Source organism: Balaenoptera borealis (genome assembly GCF_965194805.1).
Source record: "Balaenoptera borealis genome assembly, chromosome: 3".
NCBI lineage: Eukaryota > Metazoa > Chordata > Mammalia > Artiodactyla > Balaenopteridae > Balaenoptera > Balaenoptera borealis.
This window is the reverse complement of record NC_138866.1, coordinates 28887524-28903266: the sequence shown is the minus strand read 5'-3', so window position 1 is coordinate 28903266 and position 15743 is coordinate 28887524. Positions and strand designations below refer to the sequence as shown.

At 39.4% G+C, this 15743-nt stretch overlaps 1 protein-coding gene across 7 annotated transcripts in view; it reads left to right on the top strand.

The window, feature by feature from the left end:
• PSEN1 (presenilin 1) overlaps positions 1 to 15743 on the top strand; it is an 89166-nt gene extending 73423 nt beyond the window's left edge. For 5 of the 7 annotated variants that reach the window (XM_082383949.1, XM_082383947.1, XM_082383948.1 and 2 more), the window contains 3 exons: positions 319 to 492; positions 9924 to 10042; positions 11441 to 15743. In XM_082383949.1, the coding sequence (XP_082240075.1) occupies positions 319 to 492; positions 9924 to 10042; positions 11441 to 11596 (449 nt within the window). In that variant the 3' untranslated portion in view covers positions 11597 to 15743. The other 2 variants (XM_082383951.1, XM_082383950.1) reach the window with 2 other exon arrangements.

Below are 15743 nucleotides of genomic sequence, written 5' to 3'. Positions count from 1 at the left end.
CAGCTTTAGAGCTTTCATTGGGAAGAGGAATTGTAGGATGACCACACTTAGCTTGGACTGAACGGGATTTACCACCGGAGTCATGGGTGGGAGGTGGAAACCCAAATAAATCAGTACTCTGCCCTCAGGAAAAAAAGGGGAGAAATAGCTGTTGGGGAAGCAACCAACAGGCCTGAAATAACCCGTGATTTGTGATTTAAGAGCCAGCTAACCCACCTAGTTACAATGACAGGTAATTACTGTTTCCATGTAATTTTCTTAAAGGTATTAAGAGATTTTTCTAAATATTACAATTGTGATGTTCACTTTTTCTTGAAGGCACAGAAAGTGAGTCACAAGACCCTGTGACAGAGAGTGATGATGGTGGCTTCAGCGAAGAGTGGGAAGCCCAGAGGGACAGTCGCCTGGGGCCTCATCACTCTACGGCTGAGTCGCGATCTGCTGTACAGGATCTTTCCAGCAGCATCCTGGCCAGTGAGGACCCAGAGGAAAGTATGTGCCTTTCTCTACATTGGAAATTCATGGATTCCTTTAGGTGCTGCAGTATCAAACTCTCCCAAAATAAAATGAATCAAAGTGCTACAGTCTAATTCTAAACAGCAGTGCAGCTTTTAGTAGGAAATAACAATAGTTGGTGCTTTTCTCATAGTTAAATTTGTTAATGGACCAAATTCTGCACCTCAGATTTTTGAAATTATCCCTTTACAGCCTGATCTTTGGCATTGATTTTATAAGGTAAAAAAAAAAATTTAATATTATTCTGATAAGACTTCATGTCTACAAAATTTTCATTAATATATTTCACTCTTGCTGCACAGAGACCTATGGATTTAAATGCTTCACCCTTTTACATTGTTACTGCCCTTTGTCGGCAAGCACTGTATTTTATTAATTTTAAAGAAAATCAAAGGGATTTAGGTTCTCTGCAGAAATGTAAGAGTTTGTTCAGTGTCTAAGGTGTGCTGTCACTGGGATTCAGGTCAGCACTTGGGGCTTCTTAGGATATTAGCCAGTAGAGCCCCCTGGTTAGGGCTCAATCATCTCTTTACTTAGTCTTAGTTAGAGAGGTGATTTACTGAATAAGAAGAGATTAGCACATTTCCCAACTAAGTTACCCTCAGTTTTTTCGTTTTCACAAAAGTGAAACGCTTGATTAAAATATTATAGCGAAAATATTAAGTAGTTTCAAAGAAACAGACACCTAGATTCCTTAGCTTCTCTAATCACTATTAATTGTGACCTTGACATTATCCTTCAGCTTGAGCAGAACACTTCTTACAGCTCACCATTAGTCTTTTACCTGGGTCAGAACCTGGGCAGATCCATGACTTTGGTGCTGGGTGAGTTTTCCAGATTTTAGAGCCAGCTGCAGCCTGCAGCTTTCACACTCTGGGAAACCAGACACAGTTGCCTCCTCTTATGGCCAGCCTTGAGCGTGTGTTTGCTGATATTTTCTCTGCCTTCAAAGTTATCACTGTAATTAGGTTGCCTCTTCTGTTCCTTTCCTCTTTTCTCAAAGATGCATAGAGCCAAAAGAAAGCAGAAATATAGCTGTTAAGCATAGCTGCAGTGTGATTCTTTCACGACTGCCTTTCCTACTTGAAGATTCTCTCTCCTGATCATCTCTTCGTGTCCTTCTCTTCATCTCTAACTTTTTTTTTTTTTTTTAAGAAAAACCCAAGTATTGCCGCTTCTAACTTCAGATTAATATTTTCTTTATCTGGGACCAATATAAACTAATAATTGATATTCTTTCCTTATCTTAGCATCCAGAACACACATAACCATATCTGATTGCATTAATGTGTTAAACCAGACCTGTTACTTACAGAAGTCTCAGTTTACAATAGAATTTGATATGTAAAGGCACATGTGTCTTCCAGAACAACCTTTTAAAAATCAAAAATTAATCAGAAAGCTGAACACTGAGAGTTTTTGATTAGAAATGTAAAACATGTTTATTCAATGTGCAGTTGGTCTTCTAGTGAATTTCAAAATACACTTCTTCCAAACATCATGCCAATAGCAGACCTCAGTGTACTACTGATAGATTTAAAATTTATCAGAGTAGTGAAATTAACCTGTTGTTTCCAGGAGTAGAAATTTAACTCATAGAGGTTCTTTTTCTATAACCTCAAGGGAAGAGTGGGAGATGGATTTTCATATTTTCTTCAAGTGGAGGAAGAGGTTTTAGTAGTTAAAACACGAAATAATAAATTTCAGGAAGTTTTTTATATGTTTCTGTTTATTAAAAAGATAGTAGGAAATATTCATTATTTTATTATGTTATAGTTACATTTAAGCTAGGCATATATTCTGCTAGATGTCCTGTAGCGAAATCTTACAATTAAAGTAAATATTCACCATCATTTATTATTTTTACCATGTCTTGTGTTTGGTAGACCTGCAAATGCCCCTTTTAATACTAAAGGAACTCCATCATTACTTAAAATGATTTTTCAGAGTTGGCCAAAACAAAACAAAACATAAGGAGACCTAGACAGCAGTAAAACAACTAGCATCCAATCTCAGCATTAGCACTTGGCAGTGGAATACTGATAATACTTTATGTCTAACTTAAGCAGTTTCCATTGCTGTGATTTTAGTTGTTTGGCCATGGCATATCTTTACTGAATAAATCAAAGAAGCTGTTTAAAGAAAACATATTCCCGAGCAACATGATTTTTCTTAGGTTTTATATACTGATTCATCCAGTCTCTTCTGGTTATGGAATATAACTTGTTGCTTCACTAAGTGCCTAAAGAAAAAAAACTGATGGTTACTTCTTTGTTTCCTGACTTTTAATTTTGCTAATAAAATATATCTATATTTCTCTCTCCATTAAAATGAATTCTGTAAAGTATAACTATAGCATTTGCCATAATATTGTTATTATTTAAACAAACATAAGCCTTTAAATGAAAAACATGAGAGGCTATAATTTTAAGCTTGATTTGGTACATTATTTTTATTTTTTGATACCTCTGTTGAGACATAATTCACATACTATACAATTCACCCATTTAAAGTGGTGACATTAGTATATTCACAGAATTGTTCAACCATCACCACAATTGATTTTAGAACATTTTCAATACCCCATAAAGAAACCCCATACTCCTTAACATCACCTCTACAGTCCCTCTCATTCCCCCCCATTTAAAGTGGACAATGCAATGGTTTTTTTTTTTTTAAATATATTTATTTATTTATTTATTTATTTATTTATTTATTTTTGGCTGTGTTGGGTCTTCGTTGCTGTGTGCGGGCTTTCTCTAGTTGCAGCGAGCAGAGGTGCACAGGCTTCTCATTGCGGTGGCTTCTCTTGTTGCGGAGCACGGGCTCTAGGCACACGGGCTTCAGTAGTTGTGGCACACGGGCTCAGTAGTTGTAGCTCGTGGGCTCTAGAGCTCAGGCTCAGCAGTTGTGGCGTACGGGCTTAGTTGCCGCGCGACATGTGGGATCTTCCTGGACCAGGGCTTGAACCTGTGTCCCCTGCACTGGCAAGCAGATTCTTAACCACTGCGCCACTGGGGAAGTCCATGATGGTTTTTATTATAGTTGTGCAACCATCACCACATGCTAATGTTAGAATATATTCATTACCTCAGAAAGAAACCCTGTACCCATTACCCCTATTCCCCCCAGCACCAACAAATATACTATCATAATAGATTTGCCTCTTCTGGACATTTCATATAAATGGAATCATACAATATATGGTTCTTTGTACTGATTTCTTTCATGTAGCATTATGTTTTCAGGGTTTATCTATGTTGTAAATGTATTAGCATTTCATTTCTCTTTATAGCCAAATAATATTCCATTGTATGGATATGTCACATTTATCATCCATTCATCAGTTAATGGGCATCTAGATTGTTTCCATTTTGAGCTGTTATGCGTATTGTTGTGTGAACATTCATGTACACATCTGTGTGGACATATGGTTTTCTCTTAGGTATATACCTACAAGTAGAATTACTGAGTCATATGCTAACTCTATGTTTAACCTTTTGAGGAACTACCAGACTGTTTTCCAAAGTGTCTGCACCATTTTACATTCCCACCAGCAGTGTATGAATGTTCCAGTTTTTCCACAGCCTCACCAACACTTGTTATTATTTGTCTTTTTGATTATAATCATTCTAGTGGGTGGAAAGTGGTATGTCACCATGGTTTTGATTTGCATTCTTCTGATGGCTAATAATGTTGAGTATCTTTTTGTGTGCTTATTGGCCATTTGTATATTTTTTTTGGAGAACTGTCTATTCAGATCCATTGCCCATTTTGGGGGTCCTTTTTTATTATTGAGTTGTAATAGTTCTTTATGTATTCTCTAGATACAAGTCTCTTATCAGAGAAATGCAAAATTTTTCTTCTGCATTATTTAAAAAAATTCATTTCTATAGCATTTTTTTCTGAAGAAATTAGTTTCTTTCAGTTAGTTTCTTTTTTTTAAATTTATTTATTCTATTTATTTATTTTTCGCTGCATTGGGTCTTCGTTGCTGTGCGCGGGCTTTCTCTAGTTGCGGAGAGCAGGGGCTACTCTTCGTTGCAGTGCGCGGGCTTCTCATTGCAGTGGCTTCTCTTGTTGCGGAGCGCAGGCTCTAGAGCACAGGCTCAGTAGTTGTGGCGCACGGGCTTAGTTGCTCCGCGTCATGTGGGATCTTCCCGGACCAGGGCTCAAATCCGTTTCCCCTGCATTGGCAGGCGGATTCTTAACCACTGCACCGCCAGGGAAGCCCTCAGTTAGTTTCTTATAGCACTTGCTATTTGGAATCAAAAGTATTTCTAAGACTGTCATTTGTTTAGCCTCTGTGTGTGCCAAGAACTTTTCCTGTATTATTTTTAACGCTGATACCAACCTTGTGAAATAGCTCTGTAATCCCCATCTTGTAGCTGAAGAATTTGAGGATTAAAGAAGTTAGTAAACTTGACCTGTATCACACTAGTACCTAAATAGTAGAGTTGGACTCTTCTGCACAACTGAAACTGGTGAAAGTATTCATCAGTCTGGGAAGGTTAGCAAGTTAAAGGATAACTGACCATGTAATTCATGGCATCGGATTTCAGGGTTGTATGTTTATTTTTTCCACTATGGAAGACTTTGCTCTGGCTTCCACGATTTAAAAAGAACAATGATTTCTCAGTAAGATCTTTTTTTTTTTTAATTTTTGGCTGGGTTGGGCCTTCGTTGCTGTGCGCGGGCTTTCTCTAGTTGTGGCGAGCAGGGGCTGCTCTTCGTTGTGGTGCGTGGGCTTCTCATTGCGGTGGCTTCTCTTGTTGCAGAGCACGGGCTCTAGGCACACGGGCTTCAGTAGCTGTGGCACATGGGCTCAGTAGTTGTGGTGCATGGGCTTAGTTGCTCTGTGGCATGTGCCATCTTCCTGGACCAGGGATCGAACCCGTGACCCCAGCATTGGCAGGCGGATTCTTAAACACTGCGCCACCAGGGAAGTCCCTCTCAGTAAGATCTTATTAATCAGAACTCTGCCCCTTTCTCCTGCAGACTCTGCTTCTCAAGGCCCTCAACACCTATCTTCCAGAAGTAGTTTCTGTAACTCAGGCAACAGAACTTTAAGATCAGGATCACACTTCAGTTGGGAATAGTTATAACAACCAGAAAGGTAAAAGCCAGTAGTAAAGCTTAATGGGTTACTGTTGAGCCCCAAGTCAAAGCATGTTTTTATTTATTTATTTATTTATTTATTTATTTATTTTAAAACAGTACATGTTTATTGTGGAACTTTTTTTTTTTTAATAAATTTATCTATTTATTTTTGGCTGTGTTGGGTCTTCGTTGATGCACGTGGGCTTCCTCTAGTTGTGGTGAGCCAGGGTTACTCTTCGTTGCAGTGTGCGGGCTTCTCATTGCGGTGGCTTCTCTTGTTGTGGAGCACAGGCTCTAGGCTTGCAGGCTTCAGTAGTTGTGGCATGCAGGCTCAGTAGTTGTGGCTCGCAGGCTCTAGAGCGCAGGCTCAGTAGTTGTGGTGCACGGGCTTGGTTGCTCCGCGGCATGTGGGATCTTCCCAGACCAGGGCTCGAACCCGTGTCCCCTGCATTGTCAGGCGGATTCTTAACCACTGAGCCAGCAGGGAAGTCCAAAGCATATTTTTAAATACATAGTTTTGTTTATCATTTTGAAAAGAACTTGAAGAGTTAAAAATAATGTTTGACAACAGAAAACCTAGGGCCTTTGCATTTCTGTGTATGTTTTAGGATCAGCTTGTCAATTTCTACAAGCTGATCCTAAAATTTTTTGGAAGTGTAAACAACTTAGAGTACCCAAAACAATTTTGAAAGAGAAGAAAAAAGTTGGTGGACTTAAACTATCTGATTTCAAAACTTACTCTAAAGCCATAGTAATCAAGGACAGACATATAAATCAAAGGAACAGAACTGAGAGTCCAGAAGTAAACCCTTATATTTATGATCAATGATTTTTTAAAAAGGTGCTAAAATAATTCAATGCCAAATGATATAATCTTTTCAACAAATGGTGCTGGGACAATTGGATATCCACGTGCAAAAGAATGAATGGAAACCCCTGTCTCACCCTATCCATCATGCACACAATCCAAAATTAACCCCAAATTGGTCATAAACTGAAATGTAAGTGGTAAAACTCTAAAACTTCTAGAAGAAAACGTAGGAGAAAAACTTCATGACCTTGGGTTGGGCAAAGAGTTCCTTAATATAACACTGATACGTAGAAGAAAAAATTGATAGATTGGACTTTGTCAAAATTGAAAACTTTCACACTTCAAAAGATACCATTAAGAGAAGAAGAATTTAGGGAAGTCCCTGGCAGTTCAGTGGTTAGAACAACGCGCTTTCACTGCTGAGGGCACCGGTTTGATCCCTGGTTGGGGAACTAAGATCCCACAAGCCACACAGAGAAGCCAAAAGAAAGAAAAAGAGAGAGAGAGAGAAGAGGTATTTATATACCCGTGTTCATAGCACTGTTCACAGTAGCCATGAGATGGAAGCAACCTAAGTGTCCACTGGCTGACGAATGGATAGACAAAATGTGGTGTATACATACAATGGGATATTATTCAGCTTTAAAAAGGAAGGAAAATCCAATACATGCTGCAGCATGGATGAGCCAGGACATTATGCTAAGTGAAATAAGCCAGTCACAGTAAGACAAATACTGTATGATTCCACTTAAATGAAATACCTGGAGTAGTCAAACTCAGAGAGTGGAATGGTGGTTTCCAGGGGCTGGAGGGAGAGAGGAAGGAGGAGTTACTGTTTAATGGGTACAGAGGTTCAGTTTTGCAAGATGAAAAGAGTTCCGTGGATGGATGGTGGTGATGATAGCACAACAATATGAACGTACTTAATGCCATTGAACTGTGTATTTTACCACAATAAAAAAAAAAAAGATACCATTAAGAAAAGGAAAAGGAGCCACAGACTGAGAGAAAATATTTGCAAATCATTGCAAATCCTGTTAAAGGATATATAATTAGGGTATACAGAGAATGCTTACAACTCAGTAATAGGAAGATAACCTAAGTAAAAAATAAGGTAACACTTTGGGTAGATATTTCCCCAAAGGAGAGATATAATGGCTAATAAGCACATGAAAAGATACTCAACATCATGAATCAGAATGGCTATAATCAAAAAGACAGCAATGCGAAGTGCTGGTGAGGACTGAAGAAACTGGAACCATTGTGCACTGCTGGTGGGAATGTACTGGTACAGCCAGTATGGAAAACAGTTTGGCAGTTTCTCAAAAGGCTAAACATAAACTTAACATATAACCCAACAGTTCCACTCCTAGGAATCTACCCGATGGAACTGAAAGCAGTCTGCCCACACAAAGATGTGTGCACTGATGTTCATAGCAGCATTATTCATAATAGCCCAAAACTGAAAACAATCTACATGTCCATCAACTGGTAAATGGATAAACAAAATATAGTATATCCATACAATGAAAAACTATTCACCAGTGAAAAGCAACAAACTACAGACACATGCAATATCATGGATAAACCTCAAAAATATTATGTTAATACAGATGGCCAACAGGCACATGAAAAGATGCTCAACATCGCTAATTATTAGAGAAATGCAGATCAAAACTACAATGAGGTATCACCTCACACCGGTCAGAATGACCATTATCAAAAAGTCTATAAATAATAAATGCTGGAGAGGGTGTGGAGAAAAGGGAACCCTCCTATGCTGTTGGTGGGAATGTAAATTGGTGCAGCCACTATGGAGAACAGTATGGAGGTTCCTTAAAAAACTAAAAATAGAGTTACCATAGGATCCTGCAACCTCACTCCTGGGCATATATCTGGAAAAGACGAAAACTCTAATTCAAAAAGATACACGCACCCCAGTGTTCATAGCAGCACTATTTACAATAGCCAAGACATGGAAGCAATCTAAATGTCCATTGACAGGAGAATGGATAAAGAAGATGTGGTATATATACACAATGGAATATTACTCAGCCATATAAAAGAATGAAATAATGCCATTTGCAGCAACATGGATGGACCTAGAGATTATCATACAGAGTGAAGTAAATCAGACAGAGAAAGACAAATATCATATGATATCACTTATATGTGGAATCTAAAATATGATACAAATGAACTTACATACAAAACAGAAATAGACTCACAGACATAGAAAGCAAACTTATGGTTACCAAAGGGGAAAGTGTGGGGCAGGGGAGATAATTTAGAAGTTTGGGATTAACAGATATACAGTACTATATTTAAAATAGATAAACAACAAGGACCTACTGTATAGCACAGGGAGCTATTTTCAATATCTTGTAATAACCTATAATGGAAAAGAATCTGGAAAAGAAAAAATATATATATATATCTGAATCACTTTGTTGTACACCTGGAACTAACACAACATTGTATGTCAACTATACTTCAATTTAAAAAAATTATTGGGCTTCCCTGGTGGCGCAGTGGTTGAGAATCTGCCTGCCAATGCAGGGGACACGGGTTCGAGCCCTGGTCTGGGAAGATCCCACATGATGCGGAGCAACTGGGCCCGTGAGCCACAATTACTGAGCCTACACGTCTGGAGCCTGTGCTCCGCAACAAGAGAGGCCGTGATAGTGAGAGGCCCACGCACCGTGATGAAGAGTGGCCCCCACTTGCCGCAACTAGAGAAAGCCCTCTCACAGAAACGAAGACCCAACACAGCCATAAATAAATAAATAAATAAATAAATAAATAAATAAATAATTTTAAAAAATTATGTTAAATGAAAGAAGCCAGTCACAAAAGACTTCATATTGTGTGAGTCCATTTCTGTGCAGTGTCTAGAAAAGGCAGATTTATAGAGTTAGAAAGCAGATCACAGGTTGCTTAAGGCCTGGGAGGGGAGTGGAGATTAACTGTAAATGAACACAAGGTATCTTAATTGGGGTGATGGAAATATGGTGGACTGTGGTGATGGTTGCACAACTCTAAATTTTTTCAGTCATTGAATTGTACATTTTACAGTGGGTGCATTTTATGAAATAAATTATACCTCGGTAAAGCTGATGTTCAAAAAAAAGATACCTATCTCATAGGGGTTCTTGTGAGGATTTATTAGAACAAGTGCAGGTATAAACTAGGCATTCAGTAGATGACAATTATTATTTATTGTTATTATTTTTGCTATATAACAGCAGCATCTACTGTTAAGATGCCAGAGTTAGCCACATAACATCTGAACCCCCTTTTATAGAAAACCAAAAGAGAAAGGGAAAGCGTAGCTAAAGCCTAATTTTGTATGATATCATTTACTGACTTCTCATTCAGCATAGGATGGGGGGCGGGGGGCAGCGACAGTTTTGAATTGTGACATCATAGCAAAGAGTGACAAGCTTTATTTTTTTTAAGAGTGACAAACTTTATATTCATAATCTTTCCTTTTTAGGGGGAGTAAAACTTGGATTAGGAGATTTCATTTTCTACAGTGTTCTGGTTGGTAAAGCTTCCGCAACAGCCAGTGGAGACTGGAACACAACCATAGCCTGTTTTGTAGCCATATTAATTGTAAGTATACACGGATTAAAAACGTGTCAGAACTCCTCATCTCAAAATTCTGATTAAAAGGTCGTCCTTTTAACCCCAGCTAGGCTGAGTGTTCCAATCACCTGGGGAGCTTTTTTAAAAACACAAATAATTGGACCTCACCTGAGTAATTCTCTACCTGGCCACACATTAAAATCACCTGGGAACTTTTAAAACTGTGGGTCTCTACCCTGAGATATTAGTGGGTTGGCCAAAAAGTTCGTTCAGGCTTTTCCATAAGATGTTATGGAAAACCCAAACAAAGTTTTTGGCCAACCGAATATTTAATTTGTTTTAATTGTATATTTTTTTTAAAGTTCCCCAGGAAATTCTGGTAAGTACCTCAGAGTAGGAACCATTGCTTCAAGCCCAGCAGCATAGATAATGTAAGGAATTAGATCAGTCTTAAAGGGGTAAGCAGATCCTCACTTAAGTCTGCGTTTGGTGGTGGTACTGTGTTTAAGGCCACGGCCTGCAGCATACAGTGTCCTTTGGGCAGTAAGTATGAGGCAAGAAAAGCTAACTCAGTGCACGATCACACATAGATTTTGCTTATAGTGCTACAACGTGAGCCTGAAGCTTTCAAGACTATGATTTAAGTAAATAACTCATAGTTCGTATTGCTATTTTTGCTAAAGATGTGATATCTTTGATAATATGTGAGTGAAGTTGGATGAGAGGTTAGACGAGAGCCTTTACTTATGCATTTATTTTATGATTACACTTGTGATTTATCTTGATCATATGACCAGTTAGAATTTTCATTTATTTTATTTCTCTTTTTGAGGTTAGTTTTCTGGATGTGTTGAAGCTTTTAAGAAGAAAATTACCTACTTTGGATAAACCTTAAATGCAGCTCACCCTCCAGACTTTATAGTTAATATCTCAGTAACTAGGATAAAAAATGGGGTGTATTATATAGCTGCTCTGTATTTATAAGAAAACAGTATACACTTTATAAACAAACTTTTATTGGTTTATTCCATGAGCACCTCTTTGCCCCCAGACAGCGTAAAGAATGTTCTTCACCTCTGGGATTTTTAGCTAGCCAAACTAAACCTACAGTAGCCAACCCAATAGTTTAGATAGAAATTTCAGTATTGCTTATTTGTTTTCAAAAATAATTTTACTTATTTTCAGATTCTATTCCCTACCTAGAATTAGGGATGAAATATCAACAATGTATGGATAATGATCTCTCTTGCAAAGGAAAATAAATGTTGTTTCCAGATTTAATGAAAAAATTTTGTTCTAAAAGTTAACATCAAAGGATTGTATTGAATTAACTAAATTAAAACTGAGGCTTGTGATTGAGTTGATTTGCACAGAATACTTGCATAATTATGTCTGGGATTGTGTCTTTTCCCCTTTTCTCCACAGGGTTTGTGCCTTACATTATTGCTCCTTGCCATTTTCAAGAAAGCATTGCCAGCTCTTCCAATCTCTATCACCTTTGGGCTTGTTTTCTACTTTGCCACAGATTATCTTGTGCAACCCTTTATGGACCAATTAGCATTCCATCAGTTTTATATCTAGCATATTTGCAGTTAAAATCTCATGGATTTTTCTCCTTTGACTATAATAAAATCTGGGGAGGACAAAGGTGATTTTCCTGTGTCCACATCTAACAAAGTCAAGATTCCCAGCTGGACTTTTTGCAGCTTCCTTCCAAGTCTTCCTGACCACCTGCACTATTGGGCGTTGGAAGGAGGTGTCTACAGAAAATGGTTTTGAACATGTCATTGTGGTGGACTGAGTCCCTCAGTGCAGAAACTGCCAGATTTGAGGGACAAGAACAAGGCAAAGTGATGGGCCAGAAAGTTGCTGTGGTCCCACCAGCCGGTTGACCTTTGGTCACAGGTGGATTTTACCAACGCTGCAGACTCTCAGGACTACCATTACCAAGAGGTTAAATGAAATGGTTTAAACCAAACAGGACTCTTCCTCTTAAACTACATGTTGAAAGTCAACCTAATAAATCTGTATTGAATTCTGAACCTTTTCGGGAGATACTATAAGGAGAGCAGGCACCAGAGCAAAATGGAAAGATGGAAAGGGGCTCAAACTTTCAGATTTTTTGCTGCAGACTTACCATTTTTAAATAAGACTTTTTTTCACCTGAGTCAAGTTAGAGGTGTAGGTTGATTTTGACACTTCTTGTTCTCAAGCACTGAAGCTCATTACCATCTATGGCTGCCATTTCTTCCCAAGGCCAGTCTGAACTTATTTGAGGTTGCTTTATCTTAAAAGTCTTAACCTCAGGTTCCAAATGCAGTCATTTATTTCTGGAAAGAGTGGAACTGTAACTCAACGATTCCCTATTACCCTTAAGTAAATTCTGGATTTTCCACCAAATTCCTAACTTTTAGGCATACTTGTAGGTTCACTTGCCCCCAGGTCCCTCCCTCCTTCCGTCTCTCTCCCGGTACTCCCCTCACAAGCACTTCTCCTATACAGCGAATAAGACAGCTCTGTTGTGGAAGCAGATGATCCTGTTGTTCTAGGATTTTGCTCTGTGTGTGGTGCAAAGAATGTGTCATGAGTCAGTGCTATCAGCCTTGCTGTCATACTTTCTTAAATAGCAAATGCAATGTGCCCAAAGACAGTAGGATTAAAGAAGAGTAAGATGGCTGGTGAAGCACTTTCTGTCCTGGTTTGTCTTTTCTTTTTAACTACAACCCATTGTCTCTTGACAATAGGTCAGAATTTGAACCAATAGCCAAAAGCTGGTGGTTTATAAAGTTTATGAGTCAGTTGTATCAGTACAAAGCTTGGAGATAGCTGTTACTTCACTTGGTGAGCTGTGGGAGAACCAAGGGTCAGGGGGAGAACCAGCGGCCAAGAGGAGAGAGGAGGGGCCTCCAACAGCCAATGGGACAAGAGCTCACGGCCTGGGAAGGAGGGGATCCGAGTGATTCCTCAAGAACCTCACAATGGGTGTTTTGTGTTTTCCCTTCCGTGTTACCTTTCGTTTCAATGTATCTTTGTGAGAATTGGGCTGCAGAGTTCAGGCCCTGTGTAGTTCAGCTGTGCAATGCATATGAACAGAGCCCGCCGCCTGCGGGCACACGGCACCTCTGGATGAAGCTTTGCCGGGGCACACCCCCTCTTTTACCACGGACAGCCCTCAGCCATGGTGATCAGACTCTAAGCATTTGTGAGAAACTTAGTTTCTCCTTGTGGCTGAAGAGAGGCCAGCTTTCCCTCTGTTTCCTGCTGCTTGCTGTCTCTCCAGCCATCATTTGATCTGGTTTGGGGTTCTCCTTGGAGTTTAGAGTATTTGTTTTCTGCCATGGAATATTTCTTATAAGAAACTAACTTTAGGGTAATGTGCTGGTACTAACCTGTGTGTAAAAACTGGCTCCTCTTAGGCCCTTTTTCCCAAGATTTTCTTTTTCTCCTCAGATATGTGACAGTGTGGGTATTATCTTCCAGGGAGACATGCAGTTCAACAGTTACAACAAAGCCACCTGAACACTAATGTGTGATTTGAAGATTTGAAGCAGTCTTGAAGGGAGCCCTGACCTAGAGTAGTTTATTTGTGTGAGGATCCCAAACATGCTGTGTCTTTCATGAAGGGTTTATCTCTGAAGAGGGTGTGTGGTGTGTGTGATTGTGTTCAAATCCATCCTATGTATTGCTGTCCTATGTAGAAAGATTGCAATAGACCTGTCACTTTCTGCAAGATGGAACCACATCTCAGCATAGAGAGAATACATCTTATTTCTTTAAAGCACCAGTCTCAGACGCAGACTTTTCCGTAGAACCTTCTTAGAGTCAATTCAGTTGTTTCTGAAATATCAAAATGCTAGTCTTTCACCATGAAAAATAGATTGTCACCAGAGAGAACAGTAGCAATTCCACTGAGGATGCGCCCTCACCCAGGGGCAAGGGGTGGCTGTGGAACCAGACAGAACAAATGATAAAACCTGACCAGCCCAGCTGACCTGCTTAATAAAAAAGGGAGGACAGTAGGAAGAAGGGCGACCCCTGATGTCTGTGTCTGACTGGCCTACAGAAGAATAGAGAGTGTTTACATACAGAATGTTGCCACAAACTAGCCTATGGAAATGCCAACCATATTTGGAGGATTTGTAGAGGATTTTTTTTCAAAGAGGAAGGGATCGCTTCTCTGTTTTTGATTCTCACCAGGTTAGTGTGTGGTCCTCAGATCACAGCTCTCACTGTAAATAACTCTCTTGGTCAGAAAAAGGAGAAGCTTTCTAAGCAACTTGAAAGAAAATCATAAGTGAACAATTTATTGATTTCACTACAGAAGCAACAACTGACGAGGTGGTGTTTTTACTTTTAAACTCCCGGATCCCCATTTTTCAAAGTGTCCCTTGGTTTTAAAAACCCTCCTTCCATAACAGATGCCCAAACAAATAATATGTTTAGTACTTGCCCTTTGCTTGGCCTCAACAAACTTTATATATGTAGTCTTGATCGTATTTTGTAAAATGTGAGACAGAACTACCACATAAGATCTTCCAGGGTCAGATATCTCAAGGAAGCCTCTGATCCTGACCCCCAGTGCCTGGCCTTGCGTATTTGCCCATTCATGATCTAGCCCTGAAGAAAATGAGCTCAGAAACCACTATGAAAAATTTTATTCAATGTCTTCTGTGTTGCTGGCATGGTGCTGGAGTCTAAGGATGCAAAAATGAGTAAGATGTAACCTCAGAATGTAGCTGTAGTCTCTTGTTTTCTGGTAAATACCAGCTTTAACTTCTCTAAAATATTAGCTACCTGTCAATAACCCCTTTTCATGGTAACTGTTATTGAGGGCTTATAAAATTGATGTTATGAAATGGTGACTTGAGTCTTCCAGAAACCAATCCTTCCAGTAAAGTACTCCTTTTTCTCTAGATTTGCTTTTGTCATTCTCCTCAACTCCAAGAGGATCCTGAACGCTGAGTTTGGGAAGAGACTTGAAAACTGGATGTTTGGTTTTGCCCTGGGATGAGACAATATCATCATAAATTTGAGCCAAGAAGTGATCCTTGTGATCTTCTTGCCTCATTTTAAATTCCCCAGACACAGGAGATTAAAAAGTGGTTTCAGCTCTTCACAACCCTCATTGAAGCTGCAGAGCAGGGTATCCCAACAAGGCCACCATCACGCTCACATCCCAAATCATCTGGATAGCATCATTGGAACAGTCCTCTCCTCTGGCAAGAAACACCTCAGATCTGTGCATTAAAGATCAGCCTGGTGCTGAAGTGAACTCCCTTCTTGAATGTCTAAGCTGTTTCCCAGGGCCTCGGACAGCTTCAGCGTTGCCCTGAGGAAGTAGTTGGGTCCACCCTGGGCCCTGGAATCTGGCGTTAGCACTTCAGCCTGGTCTGTGTAGCAGGAAGGACTTCCCAGAAAGCAATTTTCCTTTTAAAATAAGTGTTGCAACAGGACAGTTTCCAAGTCAACTATGTAGAGTATTGAGTACAGGACTGTCATGTTTATGGTGCTATCAGTGTCCTGGGGTGTGGGTTTCAGTGGGATCATTTACCCTCACGTGTTCATTGTCTGGCTTTTGCTTCTACAGACACTGCTTTGTACACGATTCAGACAGACTGTGAATACATCTTTTTAAAATACCTTTCAAATTCTTGGTAAGATATAATTTTGATAGATGAGTGCAGATTTTCCTGTTTTTTGTCAAATTAATAAAGACCGCATGACTCCA